At 45.8% G+C, this 26,686-nt stretch overlaps 1 protein-coding gene across 1 annotated transcript in view; it reads right to left on the reverse strand.

Moving 5' to 3' along the window:
• The window catches only part of RGS20 (regulator of G protein signaling 20), a 45,666-nt gene extending 19,702 nt beyond the window's left edge, over window positions 1–25,964 (reverse strand). The window contains exon 1 of the mRNA XM_038391619.2: window positions 25,800–25,964. Within this exon, the coding sequence (XP_038247547.1) occupies window positions 25,800–25,904 (105 nt within the window). The 5' untranslated portion in view covers window positions 25,905–25,964. The remainder of the gene's footprint in view (window positions 1–25,799) is intronic.
• Between the last annotated feature and the right edge of the window lie 722 nt (window positions 25,965–26,686).

Genomic DNA, 26,686 nt, shown 5'->3' on the forward strand with positions numbered 1-26,686 from the left:
CCTGCAAGAATGTATCTATTGGTTTAAAGAGGATCAGTCCAAAGCAGTTACTTTGTTTTAAGGAAAGTCCACTGCCTAGTGCACTTGCAGCTCTTTTGGGAATCAACAGCAGTTGTGTGCATGCAACTGACAAGATGATTGAGCCTCTTAATATTTTTAACACCATTTTGGTTTTAGAAATGAACTGAACTGCAATAAAGCAGGTGCTATTATATATCACTTCATTCACACTTACTTTGGTCACTAAAGCATTCTAAATACCCACAGGGAGAAGATCTCTTAAATTAAAGCTGGTGTTTTTCATAGTCACATTTCTGATCAGATCCTTACTGTAAAACAAAAATGCCTACCTCTCCATTATCGCAACATTTATTATTATTAGTCTGTGTTACAGTAGCGCTTAGAGGCTTAAACTGAGATTAGTCCCCATTGTGCTCAGGGCTAAACAAACACAATAAAAGACCATCCCTGCCCCCCAAAGAGCTTACAATCTATGGTCGGGGGAGGGAGGCTGAAGAGAAAACTGAGGCAGAGAGAGATGATGTGACTTGTCCAAAGACACACAGCAAGTAAATGGGAGAGCTAGGAATAGACTCCAGGGATGAAATCCTGGCTCCATTAGTCAATGGAAGTTTTATGATTGATTTCAATGGAGCCAGGATTTCACCCTATATACTGGACCATGCTGATTCTGACTACTATCACAGTGACAATCTGACCCTTTTGAGATAGAGCAACAGTTATGATTCCAAGCCACATCAATCTCGGAATGTCTGGATCATGTCTGTGGCCATTTGCTGTATTATTTTCAGAGAAAAGTTGATTTTATGTAAGTTCTCAGCTACCATGGTGATAGGGCCAAGATAGATATATCAGTTGTTCAACCAAGTATTGTATGTAGGAATCTACAAAAGAAAGTCAAACTTTCTATTCTATGGGTCAATGTCAATATTAGCAATGGGCCAGAGCCACAATCTTACATATGGACACCTTACATTTTGAAGAACTTTGAATCTGAATGCAGAAGCTCAAGCCTATCTCTAATCTGATTTGGTAGCATTTTAGACCCAGTTTGCACTGGAGTAAATGTATGAAGTGCAAGGCAGAGGAGAGTCAGGTCCTTCATTTCTTCTTCAAACTCTTCTACTCTGCAAATTCAAAAAAGCAGGTATTTCACTTTAGGGAGGGGAAAAATGTGTGCTCCACTATACTCCATCTTCAAAGCTCAATAATCAGCCATATAAAATGTACATGTATTTCAGGTCAAACAAGTGCTGTTAGCTCCTCAGCTGACTCTGGTGGAGCTGTTCTGACTTACACCAGTTGAGAATCCGACTCACTCATGCTAAAGGATCACTAATGTGATTACTGAGAGATGCGGTATCGATTACCGAGAGGGCAGCATTAGTAAATGATCTTATTTACAAGCAGTTATCGCTTTTTGAAAGAGTTACACTTTGGGTTGAAATTCATGCCAAAAGTGCAGAGGCAGCTGGAATGTTGTTTTAAAATTCTCTGTGGTCTTTTTTTTTTTAGTTTATTTAGGGGGTGGGGTAACTCTCTTGTGCTCCTAGTGTTCAAAAATACTTATTTAATGCCAACATCATGCTTTCCATGGCTTTAGTCATCACTGAACATAAGAGTCTCTGACATATTTGAAGTTCTTTTGACGAATAAGATAAGGGGGCAATTCTCAGTTCCAGCCTGGCTTTTTGGCAGGATAAAACATAAATTGGTTAAAATAGTCCCTGGTGATTTGGTGTAGAGCTGGTAGACTGCTGCCTCCACTCGCTCATCCTCAGCATGGCCAGGGGGAGGGTATGTAGCAAGAGTTCACTGCATTCCACCTATTTTCTGGTGCAGCAGTCTAAATTAGATAAGCCTATGCTGGGGACAGAATCACTCCTTGGATGGCCCTCGATACAGATTTTAAAGTGAGAAGGGACAGTTATGCTCCTAGTATAATGGAATACATAGAATTCCACTCAATGATTCCTACCTCTAACTTGTAATTAAACTAGAGCATTGTTGAAGCCACAGCTGCTCATCCAAGTTTCTGCACTGAGCAGAACTCATCCAGAATGGAGAGCTGGCCTCAAGTGTTTGAAAAATCACAAAGTGTGCATACACAGAACAATCTTTTCTAATTTTGTAACTGGGTATGGTGATATGCTATACTGCTGGGTAAATGTACCTCTATCAAATTTAGTAGCTGAGATAAATTCAGCTGTGCTCAATCACTGTTTTGTTTAAAGAAAAACAACTAGATAAATGCAATATTATGGTTGATATTTTCCAAAAACATAAATTAGGAAATAAAATTTTCAAAGGAATGTCAGTTCAAATACTGTTCTAAGAGATTTTCCTTCATTGCTAATGTAACAGTTGTCCTCAATTTCTCCAACAACTTTTCATGTAAGCGACCAAGTTGATCAGTTCTTCTAATTCACATACCTAAGGATGCTACTCCGAAACCATCCCTAAGGATATGGCTGGTAGCTTTTCACCATTCAAAGATGTGACATGATTCCTGATAATTACCACAGGGACTGAAGGGTGGAGAGTTTTTCACACTGCAGTTTATATACAATGGCACTTGATTAGGCTTTCATCACTGTTATGTAGGGTGAAAGCCTGGTCACAGTGAACTCAATGGCAAAATTCCTACTGACTTTAATTGACTCAGGGTTTCTAGACTGAAAATACAGGTCTTGTGTGTGCGCAAGAGAAAGTTACTATATACCTACAGGATCAACAAGAGGGAAGCTTTGTTGAAGATGATCTGCAAAAGCTGCTGCCTAAGGACCAACAATATTATATTCACTATGGTGCTGTTCTTATCACATGTTTCAGAATAGCAGCCGTGTTAGTCTGTATTCGCCAAAAGAAAAGGAGAACTTGTTTTGAGCATAAGCTTTCGTGAGCTACAGCTTATACTCAAATAAATTTGTTAGTCTCTAAGGTGCCACAAGTTCTCCTTTTTTTTTTGTTCTGATCACAATAATTATACAATAATTTCAACCAGGAGATGGGGGTCCTAACTACTTGGCCTAGATTCCTTTGGCCTTGATGTTTCTCTGGCAGTTTGTTGGAAGACTTATCAGTACCCAGTGACAGTGTGACTAAATTTAAAAAATAAATTGTCACCATTTATCCAGCCAATGCAATGCAGGGAGAGTATTACCTTTCCTAGGGCCCCACATCTACTATAGGGAAAAATCCTTTAAAGGAAGTTTCTGGAAGGCTGGGGAGTCCCTGGTAGCCTGGCTCCAATGGGGATGAGAGGGGACACTGGCATTCCAAAGCCAGTACAAAAGCAAAGTGCTGCCACATGGATGGTCTGCATCAGATCCCTTAAGATATATGCAGAACCCATAGACTCTGGGGACCCACAGCTACTCCCAGAGGAACAATTAAACAATCTGGGAGTGGCTCAGCACAGAGAATTTCAGTATTTTCCTCCCCATAACCCTGCTCTGTTGGCTTCACCAGGGGAATGGGTGATTTGACCTAGGCTATAAAAACAGTTTCTATGATAGAATACCTGGCTGGAGGAACATTTTGAACACTGTCTAGAATGAATGTATATATTTTTTGTGTTCAGATATATTTTCATTACATGTTCCAATTACAAGTTACAGATCTACCACTTTGAGCCAGTTCGTATTTTAACTTCATAAACTAAGACGGTCTAGACAATATGGAAAGTTTGTGTTTCCTGCTGTTAAATCATGCAGTTTTGTTATATTTGTGTGTAATGCTGCAGTTGCTAATTAGGGTATGAGTGAGATAATGTTGACTGGATTATGCAGTTGGTATGAAATGGTTTAAATTTATCAGCAGATAAGCTACTGTATATGATCTTTTAATCAGTGATGAGACTAGCAGTAGATGTTAATCAGGAAGAATTATTCATTTGTGATCCTGTTGCTACAGTACACAGAATCAATGGCTGGTATTTTGTAAAGATTATTTTTCCACAAGGGTATTCTGGGGGAAAAAAATAGTTTGGGAAATGGGCCCAATTCTGCTGTTGTTTAAGTCAAGGGAAACTTTGCCACTGACTGCTGAACGGATTGGGCCTTTCTACTTATTTTCTAACCTCAGATCTTCTGACCAATGAAAAATTTCCATTAGAAATTGCATTTTGTGGAAATTTTTGTCTTTGTATGTAATGTCAGTTTTCCGTAAACTATTCAAGTAGCAAAATATGCAACTTCAACATGATCTAGAGATGAAAGGGGAATGCAGTGGAATAGAGAATTCATAGTGTTTTGCATTGTTCAGAAAGTGTTTCCGATATAGCAGTATGTGACTCTACCCTCAGAATTTCATACACAACTGTAACACCTGAGTGGGGAAAGCAGCAGGAAACATCACCTCTATCCCTAACAGTTTCAAGAGTCTGCCCGATGTCTTTCTTGCCCCTGCAGCACTGTGGAAATGCCAATTTTCTCTGTGTAAAAGTGTTTACAGCAAAGCTAAAAATGTTTTAAAATGAAAGCCTATGAAAATTCAGCACTATGACCAAGATTGTTAAAAGTGTGTGATGCTTGATGGACTTTTGAAAACTTTATAGCTCTCAGAGGGAAAGCACACATGTGTTTGCTAGAGGTGTAAAAAGTTAAGCCCTGGCAATCAGCATACAAACCAAGTGAATGGATTATATATCAAGGAAAATTACCATGTGCATAAGACGTGGAAAGCAGAGAGACCGACTTCATACTCCTGACTTCTAGTAGTAAAATAACCTGTGCTCATCTCGGCTACAATTGCTATTGTGGGCGATCCAGCTGAGTAGTGGTGCCCCCTCACGCCCTTCACAAGGTCTGGTACTTACGGACCAGCACTCTACCCAGACCCACTGGATATGTCCCTATCCATGTCTTGAAATTGCTCATTACTCCCTTCATACTGTAGCACTCCAAGCCAGAGCTCTGTTTTGCCGTGTGCAGTGGAGGTATAGGAAACTCATACAAACTATCACCAGCCATAGAAGGCTTCTCAGCGTTTGGTCTCCTAGCAATAGGCTTTGGAGTCTGTCACCTGAAGATCACCTGTTCAAGGCCATTCCTGCTTAAAAATGAGCAAGTCTTCAAAGTTCCCAAATTGACTGTTCAGCAATACAATTCCATTACTCACCCCCTGCACTCTGAGCACTTGTCTGTAGCACCTCAATTCTGGCTGGTTCAATGAATCAGAGATCATAACACAAACCTGGATCTGCCACAGAACGTAGAGTATAGCAACCAGGCTGGCTGGGCTGTGGGGGCCAAATTTAAGCCATCATTTGTGCAGATGTATGAAGAGAGGCAGCCAGGAACAGAGTTCAAATTCAGATCAGGTAAGTGACCAAAACTAGTACAGAGTGCAATCCATTTGTCGGTAAGTGATCTATATGAAATAAGTTGGCCTGGTCAATGGGAGAACACATCACAAAAACTGACATTGTTTGGGCACAGGCTTGCCAACAAGGAGGCAAATTAGCACAGATGCTAAAGCCAGAATGTCCTTGAAGTTAGAACCCTTCCCCCTGAAGACAATGGGGGAACCTGATGCTGCACCTGCCACCAATGCAGTGTTTGTTCTATAGCTCAAGTGAACTTCAGCCTTCAGTGTGTCCATCTAACACCATTTTCAATCATCACATTCACATACAAACATTCAGCAAACAGCCCCTTCTGTACAGAGCAGATTTGGATTTACCATAGACATTGCTGTAGCACTCAACTATCACTGGATGGGAAAACTTCATTGTTTGACCAGCTCTTGTTTTTATGTTCAGTGGGGCAGGAGGCGGGGGAGGGGTGCAGGCTCCAGGCAGGAGGCGCTTACCACAGGTGGCTCCGGCTGGCAGAACAGCGGGGCACTCAGGCAGGCTGTCTGCATGCTGTGGTCCCAAGCTGCTCCTGGAAGCCTCTGTGGCCTGCTGCTGGCACATCTCTGGCATCCCCTGAGGGGAGGAGGACAGCATGTCTCTGTGTGGTGCCTGTGCCTGCAAGCAATGCCCCCATAGCTCCCATTGGCTGGAAACTGGCCAATGGGAGCTGCGGGGATAGTGCTTGGGGAAGGGGCAGTGTGCGGAGCCACCTCCCCCCCAGCCAGGAGCTGCAGAGACATGCTAGCAGCCGGCCATTTCCAGGAGCCTGCCCGAGTGCCCCGCTGCGCCACGGGACTTTTAGCGGCCCGGAGTTGGAGATCGCTGCCTGTGATTGATTTTTGCAGGCCCCCCCTTCAGCTGGGTCCCTGGGCTACAGCCGCTAATGCCCCTGCCTTAATCCAGCCCTGACTATCCCAAACAAATCCTAATAAAAATACCCCACAACCTCATGTCAAGTTTTTGCTGTTAGATAATGTATGAACAGTTCCAGTAAAACAAATGGTCTAAGTGCCTACTATTGAGCAACAAGCATGGAAATCAATTGTATTAAGCTCCTGAACTAAAACTAAATGAAAGGTCACAAAGTTCAACCCCCTAAGTGATACGTGTGCAGCTAGTATTCATTAGTGCTGACAGGGCCTGTATTCAAAAATGGGCACACAATCTTTGCGTAAGTCTCCTGTGGCTATTACTCCTACCACAGATATGACTAATCCCAACAAGGCAAGGATCATTAACATGCACAAATACTGCTCCCCTCCAGCCCAGCTCAGCTCAGAATGTGTAGATTCCACAGATGGCAAAAGGGGGAGAGAGAGAGCGGGTCACAAATGTTGCTCTGTTCCTGGCTGCTTCTCTTCATACATCTGTACAAATGATGGCTTAAATTTGGCTCCCACAGATCAGCCAGCCTGGTTGCTATATTCTGCGTTCTGTGGCAGATCCAGGTTTGTGTTATGATCTCTAATTCATTGAACCAGCCGGAATTGAGGTGCTACAGACAAGTGCTCAGAGTGCAGGGGGTGAGTAATGGAATTATATTGCTGAACAGTCAATTTGGGAACTCTGAAGACTTGCTCATTTTTAAGCAGGAATGGCCTTGAGTTTTGGGACATGAGAGAGAGAGAGAGAGAGAGAATGTAAGGGTGGTGAAGGGCATCTTAAATGCAACAACTTGGATACATAGGGCACGTTCCTGCGAAAATAATATTTACATACATCCTTATGCACCTGGTCCTGTCAAAGGACGGCTCACACATAACCTGACAGAAAAATGTATTTTTTAGTCAGTTTTCCATTGAAATTGGAAAGAATCAGTAATCGACACTTGTATGAGCAAGAATCCAGCAACAGTCATACAATGAAGTTAGCAGATGAATAAACCACATTCATGCTTCCTTAAATATCAGTGCAAATGTGGCTCCCTCAGCTAAAATATTCTGGCTACTTATTCCCAGGTGCACACTCTGAAAATAGCAGCAAGTAAATACAGCTTTCTGTGACATAAGCACACCAAGAATAATCATTCATTTGAGAATCAGACACTTGTTAGAACTAAAAGATGAGGTGTTCATCTACAAGGCTTACACCTGATGCTACTTATTATTAATAGCTGCTTTTACATGGATGTAGTCCTGGTTAATAGCAATGTTGTCTTTTTATTTGTTTTTCTGACAGATGGAAGTAGAACGTGTCTATCAACAAAAAAGGTGTTTTTCTTCATGAATATTTGTATCCTATGTGATTAGTGAAAAACCCACCCTATGTTTCATACATGAAATATTAACAATGATTATACTTGCTTGTGGGCCAAATCTTCAGTTGGTGTCAAGCAATGTAGCTTCATTGAAAGTCAGTGACGCTATGAGGATTTACACATCCTAAGCATCTGACCCAGTGCTTGTGTTAACACTGCAAATAAAAGTGACTCTCTCTCATAGGCCAGACAATACAAAAAGTTGTTAAACTGAGGGATTATGGATTCTTTCTTATTTTATTGCCTCTTAGTCCAAGTCTGTGGATCACCTTTCTTTGAAATTCATTTAGCTGTTTTATAAAATCCCCTTATTTTGTCTGAACATTTTCCTTGTTATCTGGACACAGTAATCTCAAAGGAGGTTCTGTGGGAAAAGTAATATAATCTCAATTTCTACAAATTTCCTCAGGTAATCTCCACAGGCTTAACGTGGCAACATTGCCTCAGTGCCATGTCCCCATTCTGCCTAGTCCCTGTCCTATTCTCCCACACAGATCTCCAAACCAGCGGAGAGCTGTCAGAAAATTCTGAAAGAAGGAGGGAATGGTGTAGCAAAGATGGATGAGACTTCCTTCTGCAGGAAAGGGGGCCATCTATACACTGCACTTGGATCTGTGGGGCAGTATTCCTCACTCCAGTTTGTTCATGTTTTTAAAGTGAACAGATCTGGTGAGGATGAACAGATGACAGGGAAGATGTCACAAAGTCAATGGGAGTATTGTGCAAGACCTACAGGGGAAAATGTAAACAAGCCCTACAGAACTATTCCTGGAATCCACCAAATCTTCCCTTGAATATAATCCCTTTGGGGAATACTGCAAACAACAGAGTGAAGTTCTGTGCCAGTAAATTACAGAATGAAATGCAACACAACAGCAGCACTCTCTTCACAGTAGCACTGAACACAATGGGCCAGATTTACTGTTACACCATGACTGCTTTGTGATACTCCTGCAACACCAAACTGCTGTAAACCAATATTAACTGGCCCGTTAAGTTGGCTTTACAGTTGCTTTGCATCAACAAAGCAACGCACAACAGCTAGAGAGTGCCTGTGAATCTGGGCCCACTTCTAAAAAATATGGAAAACAATCAAACACTATATTAACACTTTTCTTTTGAGGATGAAAGGATGATTACTACACAATTAGGGTGGAATATTCCTCAAAAAGAGTTTCAAGGTAATAAGACCTGTAAGACTTTCTTTGAAAGAAAATAAAGTAACCTGAAAAGATCAGATCTTTTCACTCTGCAGTTTAAGGGCAACAGGAAACTCAGCAGTGCTCTGAGGGCACTGGTTACTGTTTGACAAAATAGGTTTTCTCTTCACTAAATGGAAGTTTATATGTTGAACAATCAAATAGATACAACCCAACAAAATAAATCTGAAAAGAAAAGGGGAAAACGAGTCTATTTCATATAGGTTCTTATTCCATGCTTGTCACAGTAATGTCTGAGTGCCTTCCAGCAGTGCATTAAGAGACATGACTAACAACTGTCACATGTTGTTTGCTCTCTCATCCGCTCACCAGGGGGAGAAGTGTGTGCAGTGGAGTGTCTTGTTTTGGAAGTGGTGTTTTTTCCTTCCCAATATACATGTTGCTATGTATTTATGGTAGAGAAGGCAAGGTCAAAGAAATGTTCCTTGCACTTGGAGCTGAAGGTGGTGAAGTTTGGGATGCTCCTTAGTTCTTTGCGGAGTTCATTCCACTGTCTCCAACTGTCCCCCCACCTCCCAAGAAAGCCTTTTCTCCTACACAGATGAACTTTACCCTTATTGCAGAGAGTTCACTCCTCTGGCGCAATGCAAGATGTCAACCACGGTCTTCATCCTGGAGTTTTCGGCAGTCTTTAAGGTATTTTGGGCCCAGTTCATGGAATATTTTGGATGATAAGGACCAAGACCTTGAACTTGATTTGACACTCTCTGGGAAACCGGTGTAGAGAATGGAGGACAGGCCTAGAGTGCTTGTGGTAGCATGTGCTGCTAAGAAGATGTGCTGTGGTATTTTGTACTAGTTGGAGTTTCCTAAATGCTTAAGGCTTGCTGCCCAGATATATCACATTGCTGTAGTCCAGCTGAGAAGTGACAAAGGTGTGGGGCCAGGTCATCATCCGCCAGGATGGGACAAAGTCTCCTGGACCGCTGGAGAGGATAGAAAGCGCTACTCACTGATGATGCCACATGAAAGCTTAGCATCAGCAAGAAATCCAATAGTATTCCTAAACAATGGACCAAATTGACCAATCGTGGAGATATACCTTTCAGCAAAGGAGACTGCATCATGGCTGCAAACTCTTCAAAATGCTTTCCTCTGCCCACCAGCATCACCTTTGTCTTTCTTGGGTTCAGCTTCAGCCAGCTGTTCTCCATCCAAACAATCAGCTTTGAAATGTCAAGGCAAATACTCTAAACATCTTGATTTCTAAGCTCAATAAGAAAACAAATATCTATATTCAATTTTACCAATATAAACTATCAAAATAGTTATTATTTAATCCAGCATGTTATGTTTGCTTGGAGGGATTGGATCACTCAGGCAACTGATAATGGGCTCATTATCCATTTACCTTCTAGCTTTCTAGTTCAAATCCAATATAGGTTGGGCATGACCAAAATTTTTTACCATCTGACAGCTGTTCAATAGCCAATTGGAAATTGAACTGGGCCACCAAATTCTTCTGCTAGAGAGGTGTCCACATCACAAATCCTAACCTCTAATTAGCCAGTCTTAGCCCTGAGAGGTCAGAACTCAGGTTGGGGCTGAGGTAGATTGACTGGCAGAATGGAGAAGCTTGAACTTCCAATGCCATGGATCGAGATTTTCAAAAGCAAGAGCCCAACGTTAGGCTCCTAAAATCCATATTTAGGCAAGTAAGTAAATGGCTGGATTTGCTAAAGTGTATGGCACCAATTCCTAATGCTTCCCTTTCTGGATGCTCAGTACTGTTGAAAAATCAGGCCACTTTGGATCTGAACTAAAGCCTATGGAAAGACTTCCACTGATTTCAATTGGCTTGAGACCATGCTTTTGATGCCTAAATAATGATTTTGGAATCTAGCTATTTTTGAAAATCTTGGTCATAGTGTGCTTGCTTTGTAGAAAAGTGGAGGATTTAAGTTTCCAGTCCTGTTAATCTGGCACTGTCCCAAGCACCGGTTTAAAAAAAGACCTTGTGACAGGGTCGGGCCAAATGGCTATAGGAGAGTAATAGGAGGCAGATATATTAGCCCCAGGCTAAGTAGGTCCCTTTTCCCTGGGTAAGGTAACAGGGAAGGTTCCAGATCAATCAGGAACCTTCTGGAGACAATTAAGACAGGCTGATTAGAACACCTGCAGCCAATCAAGAAGCTGCTAGAATCAATTAAGGAAGGCTAATCAGGGTACCTGCGTTTTAAAAAGGAGCTCACTTCAGTCTGTGGTGTGCGTGTGAGGAGCTGGGAGCAAGAGGCACTAGGAGCTGAGAGTGAGAACGTGGACTGAGGAGTACAAGCATTATCAGACACCAGGAGGAAGATCCTGTGGTGAGGATAAAGAAGGTGTTGGGAGGAGGCCATGGGGAAGTAGCCCAGGGAGTTGTAGCTGTTGCACAGCTGTTCCAGGAGGCACTCTAGACAGCTGCATTCCACAGGGCCCTGGGCTGGAACCCGTAGTAGAGGGCGGGCCAGGGTTCCCCCCAAATCCTCCCTACTCCTGGTCAGACACAGGAGTCGTTGACCTGGACTGTGGGTTCAGAAAAACAGCCAAGCTGAGGGCTGCTGTGAAGCTCCAAGGTGAGCAAATCCGCCAATAAGTGCAAGACCCACCAAGGTAGAGCACTAGCTTTGTCACAACTGGTGTCGGAAGTGGGATCTGGTGTCCCCAGCACGGCGGAAGGAGGAGGGTGTTTGGAAGGGGAAAAAAAAAAAAAAAAAAGGAAGAGGGTCTTTTTTTTTTTTTTTTTCCCACCACGATGGAGGAGATAGTGCGGGCACTGATACAAGCCATGGCTGCCCAGCAGGAGGCTACTCGTGTCCAGGCAGCTGCCCAACAGGAGGCAGTGCGGCTGTGGCAAGAGATTAATCGCCTGCTGATGGACCAGGCTGCTCGAGACCGCGCTATGTTGCGGGAACTGGTAAACCAGGTAAAGGCCCTTACAAAGCTGAATCATGGCAATGATAGGATGCAGATCATGCGGGCCAGCAATTGGCTGCAGAAAATGATGCGGGAGGATGATGTAGAGGCATACCTCCTGGCCTTTGAGAGGACAGGCTTGGAGCTCCCTGTGGGAGCCTTGGCCCTGAGAACAGTGGTCTGGCATCCTCGCTCCATTCCTGTGTGGGGAGGCCCAGAAGGCCTACTATGATTTGCCTGAATAGGCTGTGGCAGACTACCCCCAGCTGAAAGCAGAGATCCTGGTCAGATCTGGGGTAATGACCGCAGTGCGGGCCCAGCGATATCATGAGTGGAGGTACCAGGAAAACAAAACCCCGCGTTCCCAATTATCTGACCTCATCCATCTCGCATGAAAGTGGTTACGAACTGAGTCCCCAAGTCCAGAGGAGATACTAAAGGTTCTGGTCATCGACTGGTACATGAGAGGACTACCGCCAGATCTTCATGCCTGGGTAAGCCAGAATGAACCCTCCACCTACGACGAGGTTGTCGCACTGGTAGAAAGGCGAAGGAGCTGACCTGACCAGTTAAGGAAGAAGCATCCCGGAAGAAGCATAAACTAGCAGCACCAAGCCCTAGAGCTCGGGTGACTGGGCCACCAGGAGAACCCAGGTAGAAAAAGAGAGGGGCTGAATGCCCACCAGTAGCCACAAAGAGTCGGAGCACTGAGGGGGAAGAGGATTGTGATGTTAGACTACCCAAACCAAGAGACCCAGGAATGCCTAGGGCTCCATACAGATGTTACGCCTGCGGGGAGTGGGGACACATAGCTGCACAGTGTCTCAATGCCGAGGAGCCTATGCAGTGTAACCTGGGGAACTGGGCAGACCCATGCTCCCTAATCCACCTTGCAGGGATCTCACTAACCCCACATATGTACACTAGACCAGTGAAGCTAAATAGGGTAGAGACCACAGCACTGGTTGATTCGGGGAGTGCTATCACGTTTGTCTTGGGGAAGCTCTTGAAGCATAGTCAGCTGCTGTGGGCTAAGCATATGGGGATAACATGCGTCCATGGGACAGTTGGTTATTACCCCACCATCCCAGTAAAAATCAAGATTCAGGGAAACACTACTGAGGTAGCAGCAGGTGTAGTCCCTAAACTCCCATACCTGGTGCTCATAGGGAGGGACTTCCCAGGGTTTGGAGACTTACTTCCGGTAGGAGAATTGGAGAAAGGGGGAAGCCCTGAAAGTAGTGAGGCATCCACAGTAGACGGTCAACCCTCAATCTTCTCTGAAATATCCCCAGATTTGTTCTCCACTCCAGACAGCGTAGAAAGACGAAAAGGGAAAGAAAGGCAGCTAAGGTCTTGGGAACCTGAATACTGGCCCAAAGCCAGAGTGTCGCTCTCATAGGTAGGCGGACCCGAGCAGCTGAAAAGGAGGCCACCCAGGAGGGAAAAGCACCCGAGTCGGACCTACACCCTAATGCCTCTGAACCAGTAGAGGCAACAGAGACTGGCCCCCTAGATCTTGGGCAGATTAGCCGGGAGAGGAAATTTTGGACAGGACCAGGCAGAAGACCCAAGGTACGACAACATTAGGAAGGAGGTGACCGAAATAGATGGGGTCCCTGTGGAAGGGAAAACCCAGGGACCAGGACCCTACTTCATAATGAAGAAGAATCTCTTATACCGGGTTGCCCCAGTACAGGGGCAGAAGATACAGCAGATCCTAGTACCTCAAAAACACCAGAATGCTCTATTAAGTCTGTCCCACAGTTATCTTTTTGTGGGGCATTTGGGGGTAGAGAAGACCCTGGCTCAGTCTGCGACAATTCTTCTGGCCCCGAGTACATGAAGAAGTGCGGAGGCACTGTGTGTCCTGCCCGGAGTGTCAGCTGCACAGTCCCCATCACCATTTGCACCTTTAGTACCCCTTCCCATCATAGAGGTTCCCTTTGAGTGAATAGCCGTGGATCTAGTGGGACCCCTGGAGAAGACAGCCCGGGGCCACCAATATATACTTGTCATTCTGGATTATGTTACTCGCTACCCAGAAGCCGTCCCCCTGTGGAACACGGCCTCTAAAACGATAGCTAAAAGAGTTGGTGGGGATCTTTGCCCGAGTGGGGCTACCAAAGAAGATATTAACAGACCAAGGTACCCCATTTATGTCAAAGCTAATGAAGGACCTCTGTACGCTGCTCCATATCCATACCCTGAGAACTTCAGTCTATCATCCGCAGACTGATGGGCTGGTAGAAAGGTTTAACTGAACCCTCAAGGCAATGATAAGGAAAGTGGTAAGTCGAGACGGGAAGGATTGGGACACCCTACTACCCTACCTTATGTTTACAATCCAAGAGGTACCTCACGTCTCAACTGGGTTTTCCCCCTTTGAATTATTATACGGACGCCATCCCCGTGGCATACTAGATATTGCAAAAGAAATCTGGGAAGAGGAACCCAATGAGGGGAGAAATATAATTGACCATGTGTTGCAGATGCGAGAACAGATAGCCCAGCTCACCCCTATTGAACGGGAACATTTGGAAAAGGCGCAGGAGGCCCAGCGAACCCATTACAATTGCCAGGCAAAAGTCCGACAGTTCCAACCAGGGGATCGGGTGATAGTGTTGGTCCTCACGGCAGAAAGCAAGCTTTTGGCCCAATGGCAGGGGCCCTATGAGGTGGTTGAATCTGTGGGGGAAGTAACCTACAAGGTGTGGTAGCCAGGATGCCAGAAACAAGAACAAATTTATCACATTAACCTCTTAAAGCCTTGGCACCAATGAGAGGTGTGTGTAGTGGCCCAAGAGACCCCAATCCAGGGAAATAATATGCAGGAGCAGATCAGGATATCCACTGATCTGACACCAAACCAGAAGAAGGAGGTAACTGAGATGATCAACTGATACCAGGACGTGTTTTCAACCAAACCAGGCTGGACCACCGAAGCATATCATCACATTATCACAGACCCTGGGGCAAAGGTAACTTTAAGGCCCTATCGGGTCCCAGCAGCAAAAAGGGAGGAGATCAAGGCTGAGGTAACAAGGATGTTGGAGCTGGGAGTCATTGAAGAGTCCCACAATCAGTGGTCAAGCCCGATTGTGTTGGTGCCCAAACCCGATGGCACCACTAGATTTTGTAATGACTTTCGCCGGCTGAATGAGAGATCCAAATTCGATGCATACCCCATATCGATGAGTCAGTTGACCGCCTGGGCAATGCCCGATTTTTGACCACCCTTGATTTAACAAAGGGGTAGTGGCAGATTCCCTTGCCAAAGATGTGAAAGAAAAGACGGCATTCTCTACACCAGAGGGTCTGTTTCAATATACCGTTTTTCCTTTTGGACTACATGGGGTACCTGCCACATTCCAGCGTCTTATGGACAAGCTCCTACGGCCCCATACCAGTTATGCAGCGGCATATCTGGATGATGTGATTATTCACACCCCTGACTGGGAAACCCACTTAGGAAAGGTGGAAGCAGTTCTGGACATGCTAAGACAGGCTGGCCTCACAGCCAACCCAGCCAAGTGTGCTATAGGGCTAGCTGAGGCTAAATACCTTGGCTACATTGTAGGAAGGGGCATGGTCAAGCCCCAATTAAACAAACTAGAGGCTATCCAAAATTGGCCTCGGCTGAATCAGAAAAAGCAAGTTCGGGCATTCCTGGGTGCGGTGGGGACTATCAACAATTTATTCCCCATTTTGCTATCAGAGCGAGCCCCCTGACAGACCTGATAAAAGCCCAGGGTCCAGACATGGTGAAGTGGTCAGATTCCACAGAGAAAGCATTCATGGATCTACAGACAGCCCTCAGCAGTAACCCCATGCTTATAGCCCCAGACTTCGACAAAGAATTCATTTTACAAACAGATGCATCTGAAGTAGGATTGGGAGCGGTCCTATCACAGATGGTTGGAGATGAAGAACACCCAATCCTCTACCTCAGCAGAAAACTTCTCCCAAGAGAGCAGAAATATGCCGTGGTTGAAAGAGAGTGCCTAGCTGTGAAATGGGCCATGGAAACACTATGTTATTACCTTCTGGGACAACGGTTTACCCTTGTGACCGACCATGCACCCCTCCAGTGGATGCAGTGAAATAAAGAGAAGAATGCAAGGGTGACCAGATGGTTTTTGTCCCTACAACCTTTCCAATTCACCATACAACACCAGCCTGGAAGCCACCATGGCAATGCAGATGGGTTGTCACGAGTACACTGCCTGACGTCCCAAGTTGCCCAACCCCATAGTGTTGAGCGGGGGGCGGGGGGATATGTGACAGGGTCGGGCCAGATGGCTATAGGAGAGTAATAGAAGGCAGATATATTAGCCCCAGGCTAAGATGGTCCCTTTTCCTGGATAAGGTAACAGGGAAGGTTCCAGAACAATCAGGAACCTTCTGGAGACAATTAAGACTGGCTAATTAGAACACCTGCAGCCAATCAAGAAGCTACTAGAATCAATTGAGGAAGGCTAATCAGGGCACCTGCGTTTTAAAAAGGAGCTCACTTGAGTTTGTGGTGTGTGTGTGTGTGAGGAGCTAAGAGCAAGAGGCACTAGGAGCTGAGAGTGAGAACGTGGACTGAGGAGTACAAGCATTATCAGACACCAGGAGGAAGATCCTGTGGTGAGGATAAAGAAGGTGTTGGGAGGAGGCCATGGGGAAGTAGCCCAGGGAGTTGTAGCTGTTGCACAGCTGTTCCAGGAGGCACTCTAGACAGCTGCATTCCACAGGGCCCTGGGCTGGAACCCGGAGTAGAGGGCAGGACTGGGTTCCCCCCAAATCCTCCCAACTCCTGGTCAGACACAGGAGTCGTCGACCAGGACTGTGGGTTCAGCACCCCCCACACTACCTGAAAGCCAGATGCTGAAGGGAGGAGGAAACCTTGCAGCTGCACCTTTGCTGCTCCCCAGACACCAGCTTGCACCTTCCAAAAAATCCCTCTCTTCCAGACCCTCCCCCCAACACATACTCTCCACCTAGGCTCTGTCAGGCAGGGCAAGTGGACGGGGCAGCGTGCCCTGGAGCTGCGCTGAAGGGTTGGGGTCAGGTGGGGAGTGAAAAGATAGTTTGATGGGGCAATGCCACTACATGTCCTCCCCCACCCAATCTCCACCTCTGGATGTGATGTTACGATGCCACATATGTTGCTCTTATATGATGATTATGTTGCTGTTATTGAGTGGACAATGCACAGTAGGAAAAGTGTTCCCAAGGGAAATGTTGCTCATAAGTGGTGGTTGCTCTTACAAGGTGTTCTGCAAACAAGCATCTACTGTATAAAAAAAAAAATCTGATATCTGTGTTTCCTATCAAGATAGGTAGTATGTATAAATGCAACTAACAATAATCAACTGATGGCTGCTCATTGTTACTAAAAATCAGTCAAGAGTTAAAATGAGCCAAATACATATCTGAAAATAATGGAAAGCTAAAATGTAAGCCCCTTAGCACTAATGCTGAGATACTGGATATGATCCTCTCTCCACCCCTATTGCATGCACCCCTATTGTATGACATTCAGATTATGTGAGCATTTCTATGTTTAACCTTTTGGACATACAGTAAATGAGTACAAAGATCAGGAATGAAAGTTGTATCTTTGGTTAAAAGCTGCTTAAATGATGTTTAGTTGAGAGAGTTATTACATTTATAGTATTTACTAATCTCTAACTGGAATGTGAGCTCCTACCCCACCCAAAGGAGGAATACATGCAGTATAAGTAGTCAGAGGTCAGATTTTTAAAATCAAAATTGCACTAAAAAAAAATGAAGCTTTTATATTACATAATCCTTCCCTTGTTTCATATTGCAACAAAATGGAATTTTCTCAGCTAGCCACAATGCAAAGATGTTGTACAGTTACTGAAGCATTCAGTACAATATTTCTCCCCTGCTCCTTCCCTAATTATGCCATTCCTTGAACTCTGATTGGTTCTGGGAATCTGATTTGCATTGTTGTATAATAATTATACAGTATGTGAGTTCTCTGCATTTTGTGTGTCTAATAATGGCTGACAGCCAATCAGAGTGCATAGATTTCCATAATCACAGTACAATAACTTTTCAATAATTATACTGGACCTGATCCAAAGCCTATCAAGACAATGAAAAGCCTCCCATTTACTTCAATGGGCTTTGGATCAGACCCACTATGAATATTGTCATTCACTATTTTTATTCATAGGCTTTTCTATGGTGCTCATCAATGAGTTAGAAGAAAGTGATTCTTTACCTTTGTCACAAGAAAGTTATGAGTGGGTGTAGGTTCAAGGTAAATCTTGCTTTCAATAGCCTTGCTTTATATACTTGCAACGTGGGAGTGTTTAAGGCTGGAACATATTCTCCCTGAAGTCAGTGTAAGATTGTAATTGATCATAATGGGAGCAGGCCTGGGCCCTTAGAAAGCTTGATGTTGACTCCACTTCCTCTCCATTGATTAATGTGACAAATAAGCTTTCTGCATCAAAAAGGGCAATGTTTTAAATTAAGAGGTAGTTATCATTTATGTTAATAAACACACACACACACACACCTTGAGTCACTTTGATGAGCTAGAGATGGAAAAAACTTGGGACTTCTGTTTTTGTACAACTGGAGTTATGGTGCACAGCAGTGATAATTAGGTTGCTTGAGGTGGTGGGAATGGAAGAAATCAACATCAGCTTTCTGTATAGGTGATATTAGCAGCCACCAAGGATGCTGCATTAAAGAGAGTTTTGGAATAGAATTGGATCAGTGACCAACAGGAGATCAGTGAGTGTGATTACAAAAGAAAAGTCTCCTTTTATATGGGATTCAGGGGAAACTCAGAAGTATTATACAAAATGATTTATATATGGAGAGAAACTAGGTTGGTTGCCTTCATCTGTGGCTTATTTTTTCAGAGTAGCAGCCCCTTACGAAGAGCTCTGTTCATCTATACAGATTAAAGCATTGCTTTACATTTCAAAGAGACCACTTAGAAATGTAACACACCCACACAGTAACAGGAAACTGTACACATTTCACTTACAGTTTAGGGTCTGATCCTGCAAGGGTCTGAGTGTGATATGCTTTCATTACAGGAGGCACCTTATATGATCAGCCTGATATTCTCATAACAATCCTCGCACCAAAACTGTCCTCTACATAAAATCTGCCATTCTTTCTAAGAAACATGTTATCCTATGTAGACCAGGTTTTTCTCTACGTCTCAGTGTTTCTTTTTTGAGAGGATGTCCCACACATACCGCACTAGTTTTGTGTGAACTCAAAACTTCTCTCTGGGCTTCAGCTGTTGCATAAGACCTGAGTGAAAGTATGTTGAATGAGACCTCAGTGAATGTATGTTGTTATAACACATATCTATGTGACAGTTCAGCTAGAATGAATAGAAATTAGGATAGCCTTTGGAGATTGAATCTTAAATATATTGTGCATACAGAAAAAACAACATACACAGATATACCCATGGATAAGGTAGGTGATAAATATCTATGGCCTATTCTCATTTAACACTCAGGCTACTTTAGACCCTTCTGGCAGTGCAAACGGGCTTTAGAGTAATTTTATAATTTCCTCCCACTTCAATTCCCCTTCACAATACCAGAGCAGTGTAAATCATAGTCAGCTCCCTATTATACACCACAGGGCAGATCCTTAGCTAGTATAAATCGTCAATGGAGCTATGACTTATTTCATGTGACAATTGGAGTTGACTTTAATGGAGTTCTGACAATTTACAGTAGCTGAGGATCTACCATGTGTAAAACAGCAAGGAAATTTGCCAAGTCTACTACTTCTGGCTTTCATATCCAATTAAAACATTTGCCTCAAATTTTTTTTAATACAGTTGGCTAAAAAAATGTTCATTTAGCTTGATATTTTACAAGCCACTTTACTATACAAACAATGGAACTCTTGCACATTGTAGATTACCATTCAACCCGATATACTCTTCTGACTCCCATCATACCATATACTACTGAATGCTCAGTCACATCATGCATAATTATGAATGGCCTCCCAAAAATCCCATTCTACTGTACTATGAACTGACTCATTTCACACAGAAGCTTTGACAGCTCATACTGGGTATTGGAATCAGAGGGTGCTGTTTTAATCAGTGAGTCATATATTGTACTAGGTGCTTGGATCTGACTCATATTGAACTGTGTTAGGAACCGACTGACAGTGTACTGGTCTGAAAGCTGGTTTGCATCAGGGTGACTCATCTTGTAGTGCATTAAAATACTGATTCACACAGCATTTCCTATTGGATCTGATCTTGCAATCCACTTCAGATTGTACCATAATGGAATCTGACCACACTATAAAATTCCTGCATATATGTAGCTACATTGGACATAGAAAGCCTGAGTCTAATCTCACTTGCACCGGGGAAACACAGGAGTAACATCACTGAAGTCCACTAAGTTACCAGTGTAAACCTGATATGTGATCAGAATCAGGTCCAGAATTGCTGTTTGTGTAACATAAGAAAATAAATCGAGTGATAATAGCTTGTGGACTTCATACAAACAAATGACTTGCAACACTCTAAAGAGTTAAAAATCTAGCCCATAAACAGAAATGTAGGGTCCACCAATCCTTGGATAGAATATTTTGATAATGGTGACTTTGCTTATCCACTAGTACTATCATATTTCAGTCATAAGTCCCAGAAGCACTGCTCCCAGAGAATAAAATTTCCTTAGTGCCTGAAAGATTGGTGTGAATTTTCAGAAGCATCTACTGATTTTTCAGCTGTTTTGTTTTTTTGACTGCCCATCTTGAGATATCTTAGAGGCTTGATTTTCAGATGCGCTGAGCATTCCATGCTCTGAAAATTAGACTCCACTGAAGGTGTTTCAAGTTGGGCTGCCAAAAACAGAGACTCAAAATCGCTAGTTATTTCTGAAAATTAGACTATTTGCTTCAAGAGGATGTGTGTGTGAAATGACATTTCTGAAGTGAAACTACAGACTTAGAAAAAAGTAGTGCTTCCATGCATAATGATTTCAAATGCAGGTGGCAATATGCATAGAGATATCGATATGGGTAAGTAGAATCAAGGATAAATAGGATTGCCCCTATCTTATTTCTGCAGCATGTTACAATATTTGAGGATAGTATAGCTATATGTTTCAGAGTAGCAGCCGTGTTAGTCTGTATTCGCAAAAAGAAAAGGAGTACTTGTGGCACCTTAGAGACTAACAAATTTATTAGAGCATAAGCTTTCGTGAGCTACAGCTCACTTCATCGGATGCATTTGGTGGAAAAAACAGAGGAGAGATTTATATACACACACACAGAGAACATGAAACAATGGGTTTATCATACACACTGTAAGGAGAAAGAAAAGGAGTACTTGTGGCACCTTAGAGACTAACAAATTTGTTAGTCTCTAAGGTGCCACAAGTACTCCTTTTCTTTTTGCGAATACAGACTAACAGGGCTGCTACTCTGAAACTGTAAGGAGAGTGATCACTTAAGATAAGCCATCACCAACAGCGGGGGGGGGGGGGGGAAGGAGGAAAACCTTTCATGGTGACAAGCAGGTAGGCTAATTCCAGCAGTTAACAAGAATATCAGAGGAACAGTGGGGGGTGGGGTGGGAGGGAGAAATACCATGGGGAAATAGTTTTACTTTGTGTAATGACTCATCCATTCCCAGTCTCTATTCAAGCCTAAGTTAATTGTATCCAGTTTGCAAATTAATTCCAATTCAGCAGTCTCTCGTTGGAGTCTGTTTTTGAAGCTTTTTTGTTGAAGTATAGCCACTCTTAGGTCTGTGATCGAGTGACCAGAGAGATTGAAGTGTTCTCCAACTGGTTTTTGAATGTTATAATTCTTGACGTCTGATTTGTGTCCATTCATTCGTTTACGTAGAGACTGTCCAGTTTGGCCAATGTACATGGCAGAGGGGCATTGCTGGCACATGATGGCATATATCACATTGGTAGATGCGCAGGTGAAGGAGCCTCTGATAGTGTGGCTGATGTGATTAGGCCCTATGATGGTATCCCCTGAATAGATATGTGGACAGAGTTGGCAACGGGCTTTGTTGCAAGGATAGGTTCCTGGGTTAGTGGTTCTGTTGTGTGGTGTGTGGTTGCTGGTGAGTATTTGCTTCAGATTGGGGGGCTGTCTGTAAGCAAGGACTGGTCTGTCTCCCAAGATCTGAGAGAGCGATGGCTCGTCCTTCAGGATAGGTTGTAGATCCTTGATGATGCGTTGGAGGGGTTTTAGTTGGGGGCTGAAGGTGATGGCTAGTGGCGTTCTGTTGTTTTCTTTGTTGGGCCTGTCCTGTAGTAGGTGACTTCTGGGTACTCTTCTGGCTCTGTCAATCTGTTTCTTCACTTCAGCAGGTGGGTACTGTAGTTGTAGGAATGCATGATAGAGATCTTGTAGGTGTTTGTCTCTGTCTGAGGGGTTGGAGCAAATGCGGTTATATCGTAGCGCTTGGCTGTAGACAATGGATCGAGTGGTATGATCTGGATGAAAGCTAGAGGCATGTAGGTAGGAATAGCGGTCAGTAGGTTTCCGATATAGGGTGGTGTTTATGTGACCATCGCTTATTAGCACCGTAGTGTCCACTACCTACATGCCTCTAGCTTTCATCCAGATCATACCACTCGATCCATTGTCTACAGCCAAGCGCTACGATATAACCGCATTTGCTCCAACCCCTCAGACAGAGACAAACACCTACAAGATCTCTATCATGCATTCCTACAACTACAGTACCCACCTGCTGAAGTGAAGAAACAGATGGACAGAGCCAAAAGAGTACCCAGAAGTCACCTACTACAGGACAGGCCCAACAAAGAAAACAACAGAACGCCACTAGCCATCACCTTCAGCCCCCAACTAAAACCCCTCCAACGCATCATCAAGGATCTACAACCTATCCTGAAGGACGAGCCATCGCTCTCTCAGATCGTGGGAGACAGACCAGTCCTTGCTTACAGACAGCCCCCCAATCTGAAGCAAATACTCACCAGCAACCACACACCACACAACAGAACCACTAACCCAGGAACCTATCCTTGCAACAAAGCCCGTTGCCAACTCTGTCCACATATCTATTCAGGGGATACCATCATAGGGCCTAATCACATCAGCCACACTATCAGAGGCTCGTTCACCTGCGCATCTACCAATGTGATATATGCCATCATGTGCCAGCAATGCCCCTCTGCCATGTACATTGGCCAAACTGGACAGTCTCTACGTAAAAGAATGAATGGACACAAATCAGATATCAAGAATTATAACATTCAAAAACCAGTTGGAGAACACTTCAATCTCTCTGGTCACTCGATCACAGACCTAAGAGTGGCTATACTTCAACAAAAAAGCTTCAAAAACAGACTCCAACGAGAGACTGCTGAATTGGAATTAAATTAATTTAGGCTTGAATAGAGACTGGGAATGGATGAGTCATTACACAAAGTAAAACTATTTCCCCATGGTATTTCTCCCTCCCACCCCACCCCCCACTGTTCCTCTGATATTCTTGTTAACTGCTGGAATTAGCCTACCTGCTTGTCACCATGAAAGGTTTTCCTCCTTCCCCCCCCTGCTGTTGGTGATGGCTTATCTTAAGTGATCACTCTCCTTACAGTGTGTATGATAAACCCATTGTTTCATGTTCTCTGTGTGTGTGTATATAAATCTCTCCTCTGTTTTTTCCACCAAATGCATCCGATGAAGTGAGCTGTAGCTCACGAAAGCTTATGCTCTAATAAATTTGTTAGTCTCTAAGGTGCCACAAGTACTCCTTTTCTTATAGCTATATGGTTTTCCTCAAACCATCCAGGAGGCTTGAACATACTTCTCAGTTGGGATTTCATTCTGAGTTTAGAAACACATCCTCATTCCTCATTTTAAATTGACTCCCCTCATAACATTTGGGTGGTGGGTTGTACTGGCTTCCATCATACTGTATAGTAATAATGTAGTGTATTGACACTAGCAGCATTTCGCCCTAGTGATGCCTGAAGCCAGTGGTCGTGTGTTGTGGATACAATGGGTACAGAAATGTGAGTGATATGCCTAAATGTCTTTGAGTTGTACAAATGACCATCTAGCATACACTTTTGTCTTGCGGTTTTTTTTTTTTTTTTTTGCAACAACAAAAATGAAATAATGGAGTGACTGTATCGATGAAATTACCTCTATATTGAATTACTGTAATTTCTACTGCCATGTGCAAAGATAATCATATTTAACTTCTGCACTCGTCTAATTTTCATTACTCGTTCCCCTCTATTTAATGGCAGAGGGAATGACCGATCTCGGCAAAAGGTCTGTCTTCTTGCCAACAGAATGCACACCTCCCCTAAAGGGTGTGGGACGGTGGAAACGCTTGGTCGCCCTGGAACAAATGTTTACTTTATTACTTCAATGTTTGGTGACATCCCGCGTAAGAACTGCGTTAGTCTGGGGCTCGGGCGGTGGGTGGGCACTTAGGGAAAGGGCCCGTCCTTGCTGTCCTTCAGGGGCGGCGATCCTAGTGCCCTTGACTGAACTCCATGGGACTGTTGCTGGGGAGAGGCGGCTAAGGACTCTCCGGCCTTTGTAGGACTCCCGAGGTGTCATTCAACCAGTTCCCCCGTTCCTAGAAAACTCAAGGCAAAACAGCGCCCTGGAGGGGGGGGGGTGACCCCTACCCCGCTTACCTCAGCTACAGCCACGGGGGTTAGTGGACCGTCCGGGAGCCTCCGTCCCTGGCTGCTTTGCTAGAGCCAAACGGCGCCGCCTGGCGCTCGCACCCAGAGGCGCGCGTTGGCAGGCGAACGCTGCGCTGGCGGCGCGGGGCTGCCCCGGCTCGGCGGCTTCCAGCTGGGTGAGGCGCGAAGACCCAGCTCGGCGCCGGAACGGCGGGCGGGCAAAGCCGCCGTGCGGGACGCCGCCTGGCAGACCGAGCGCGCAGCGCTCCCGCCGCGGGGCTCGCCTCCCTCCTCGCGCGCGCCGCGGGGGGGGGCGCACAGTCCCTCGCTCCCTCCGGGCGGGTGGGCCCCGGCCCACGGCACCCGGCGGGGCTCGCTCCGGCGCCTCATGGGCGCCGCGGCTGCGCTGTCGGAGTCCCCTTCGCCGCGCTCTCACCCCCGCCTCCCCCAGCCGGAGGAACCATCCCCTCTCGCGGGCTGCGCCAGGCGGGACTTTCCCGGCGCTGGGAGCCGCCCAGGCAGCCCCTGGACCGGCAGCGCCTGCCCTAGGCGGGAGCCTCCCTAGGTTCCGCTGCCCTCGCAGCGAGCGGGCGCCGGGGTGCAGCGGCCGCCTGCTCCCCAGCGGCTCCCTCCGCCGCCGCCGAGGGGGGGCTGCCCAAGGAAGGCGCCTTGCGCCCCCCGCCTGTGGAAACCGTCCGGGGGGCCCTCGCCCGCCCGCCCGCCCGAGCCTCGCCGCCTCCCCGCAGCGAACTTGCAGCCCGCCGCCCTGGGCGCAGGGCTACTGGCTCCCCGCCACAGGCCAGCCCAGCGCGGGGCGGACACGGCCCCCGGCCCTCACACCCTGGCCAGGGCAGCCACCCACCGCCACCTGCAGAGGCTGCAGCGCGCTCCCCTGGCCCGCCAGGTCTAGCCTCAGGATCCCGGGCAGCCCTTGCTGCCACGCTGGCCCCCCGGCCCTCGCCGCCCGCCTGAGATCACACCTAAGCCAGCGCCGCACCTGTGCTCTGCGTGCAAACACCCCCGGCCCCCCCTCTCGCTGCCAGGGACAATGCAACGATCTGCCGCAGCGCGGGATCCTGCTCTTTAACCGAAGGAGGCTTCCCTGGGCACACAATGGAAGAAACGCGTGGAAACCCCGCAAACTCCAATGGGGGTGGGGGAGGAGAGAAGCGATCCAAAGAGACACCCACCCTCCCCGTGTTTAGGGACAGCGAGTGCCGCCCAGAAGCGCCTCTCGGTGCCCCAGACCAGGAAACAGCCGACTGTTATTCTCATGCTCCAAATACACTATACAAACCGAGCCAGGGAAAGGCAGAGCCCCGGGCGCTTCCCCACGTGCCGAGCCGCTGGGCCGTCCAGGCTCAGCGCTGGAGAGTACTTACAATCTCACCATCAGTCCCGGGAGGCAGGTGGAAATCTTTGCCTTGATCACATCCGTTAGCAGTGGGCTCCTCACCCAGGGACGGCGGCTCGCCAGGCATGCGCATGCGTCCCGAGTTTTTATAGGATGCTTATTTTACTGTCTATCCCTCTGGCTTGACCCCCCCTCCTCCTTTTAGCCACCACCAGAATGCCCGGGATATGTGTCCACCCGGCCTTCCCGTGCTTTTGTTATGGGTAGGGAAGAGCAACAGCCCAGCACAGGAAGGAGGAAGGGACGAGACCGGAGTAAATGAGAAATGAACCGCGAATGCCAGAGGCACCTCTGGAAACAGCTTCTCTCCCTCGCTCAGTCCCCGCACAACACCTTGCCTTGGCAGGCGACCTTCCCCTTCCCCTAAACCCAATCAGTTCCCAGATGGTGACACACGCGCGTGTTTATGTGAATCTCAGGCAGGCTACACCTGGGGCCACATCTGCAGCAAACACATTGTGGCAACAGACTGGGGAGGGGAAGGGGGTGGAGAGTTCCATGGATCCAACTTCTGTTTCCTCCCCGGGGCGGGAGGAGATTTTCCGGGATAAACAAGCGGGTGTGCTGGGGGCAGAGGGGATGGCTGCACGGGGAGACGAAGACTGCGTGTTCGATATTTGGGTTTCATTTTAATAGGCTCCCTTAAATCTCGATCGTCTTTATATGGGTAGGGATAGGCGCTTTTAGGTAATTGCAGGGACGTGTTTCCCCCTTATCAGGTTCCTTGTTGTATATCAAAACGCCTCTATTCGAATAAATTACCGCGTAGCAGGAAGCTTGAAATAAATCGGATCTATTTGCCAGAATGGGCAAAACTGTTTTGTGCATAAATGGCAACCTGTATACCATGCACCA

Source organism: Dermochelys coriacea, chromosome 2 (assembly GCF_009764565.3).
Source record: "Dermochelys coriacea isolate rDerCor1 chromosome 2, rDerCor1.pri.v4, whole genome shotgun sequence".
NCBI classification, from domain to species: Eukaryota; Metazoa; Chordata; order Testudines; family Dermochelyidae; genus Dermochelys; species Dermochelys coriacea.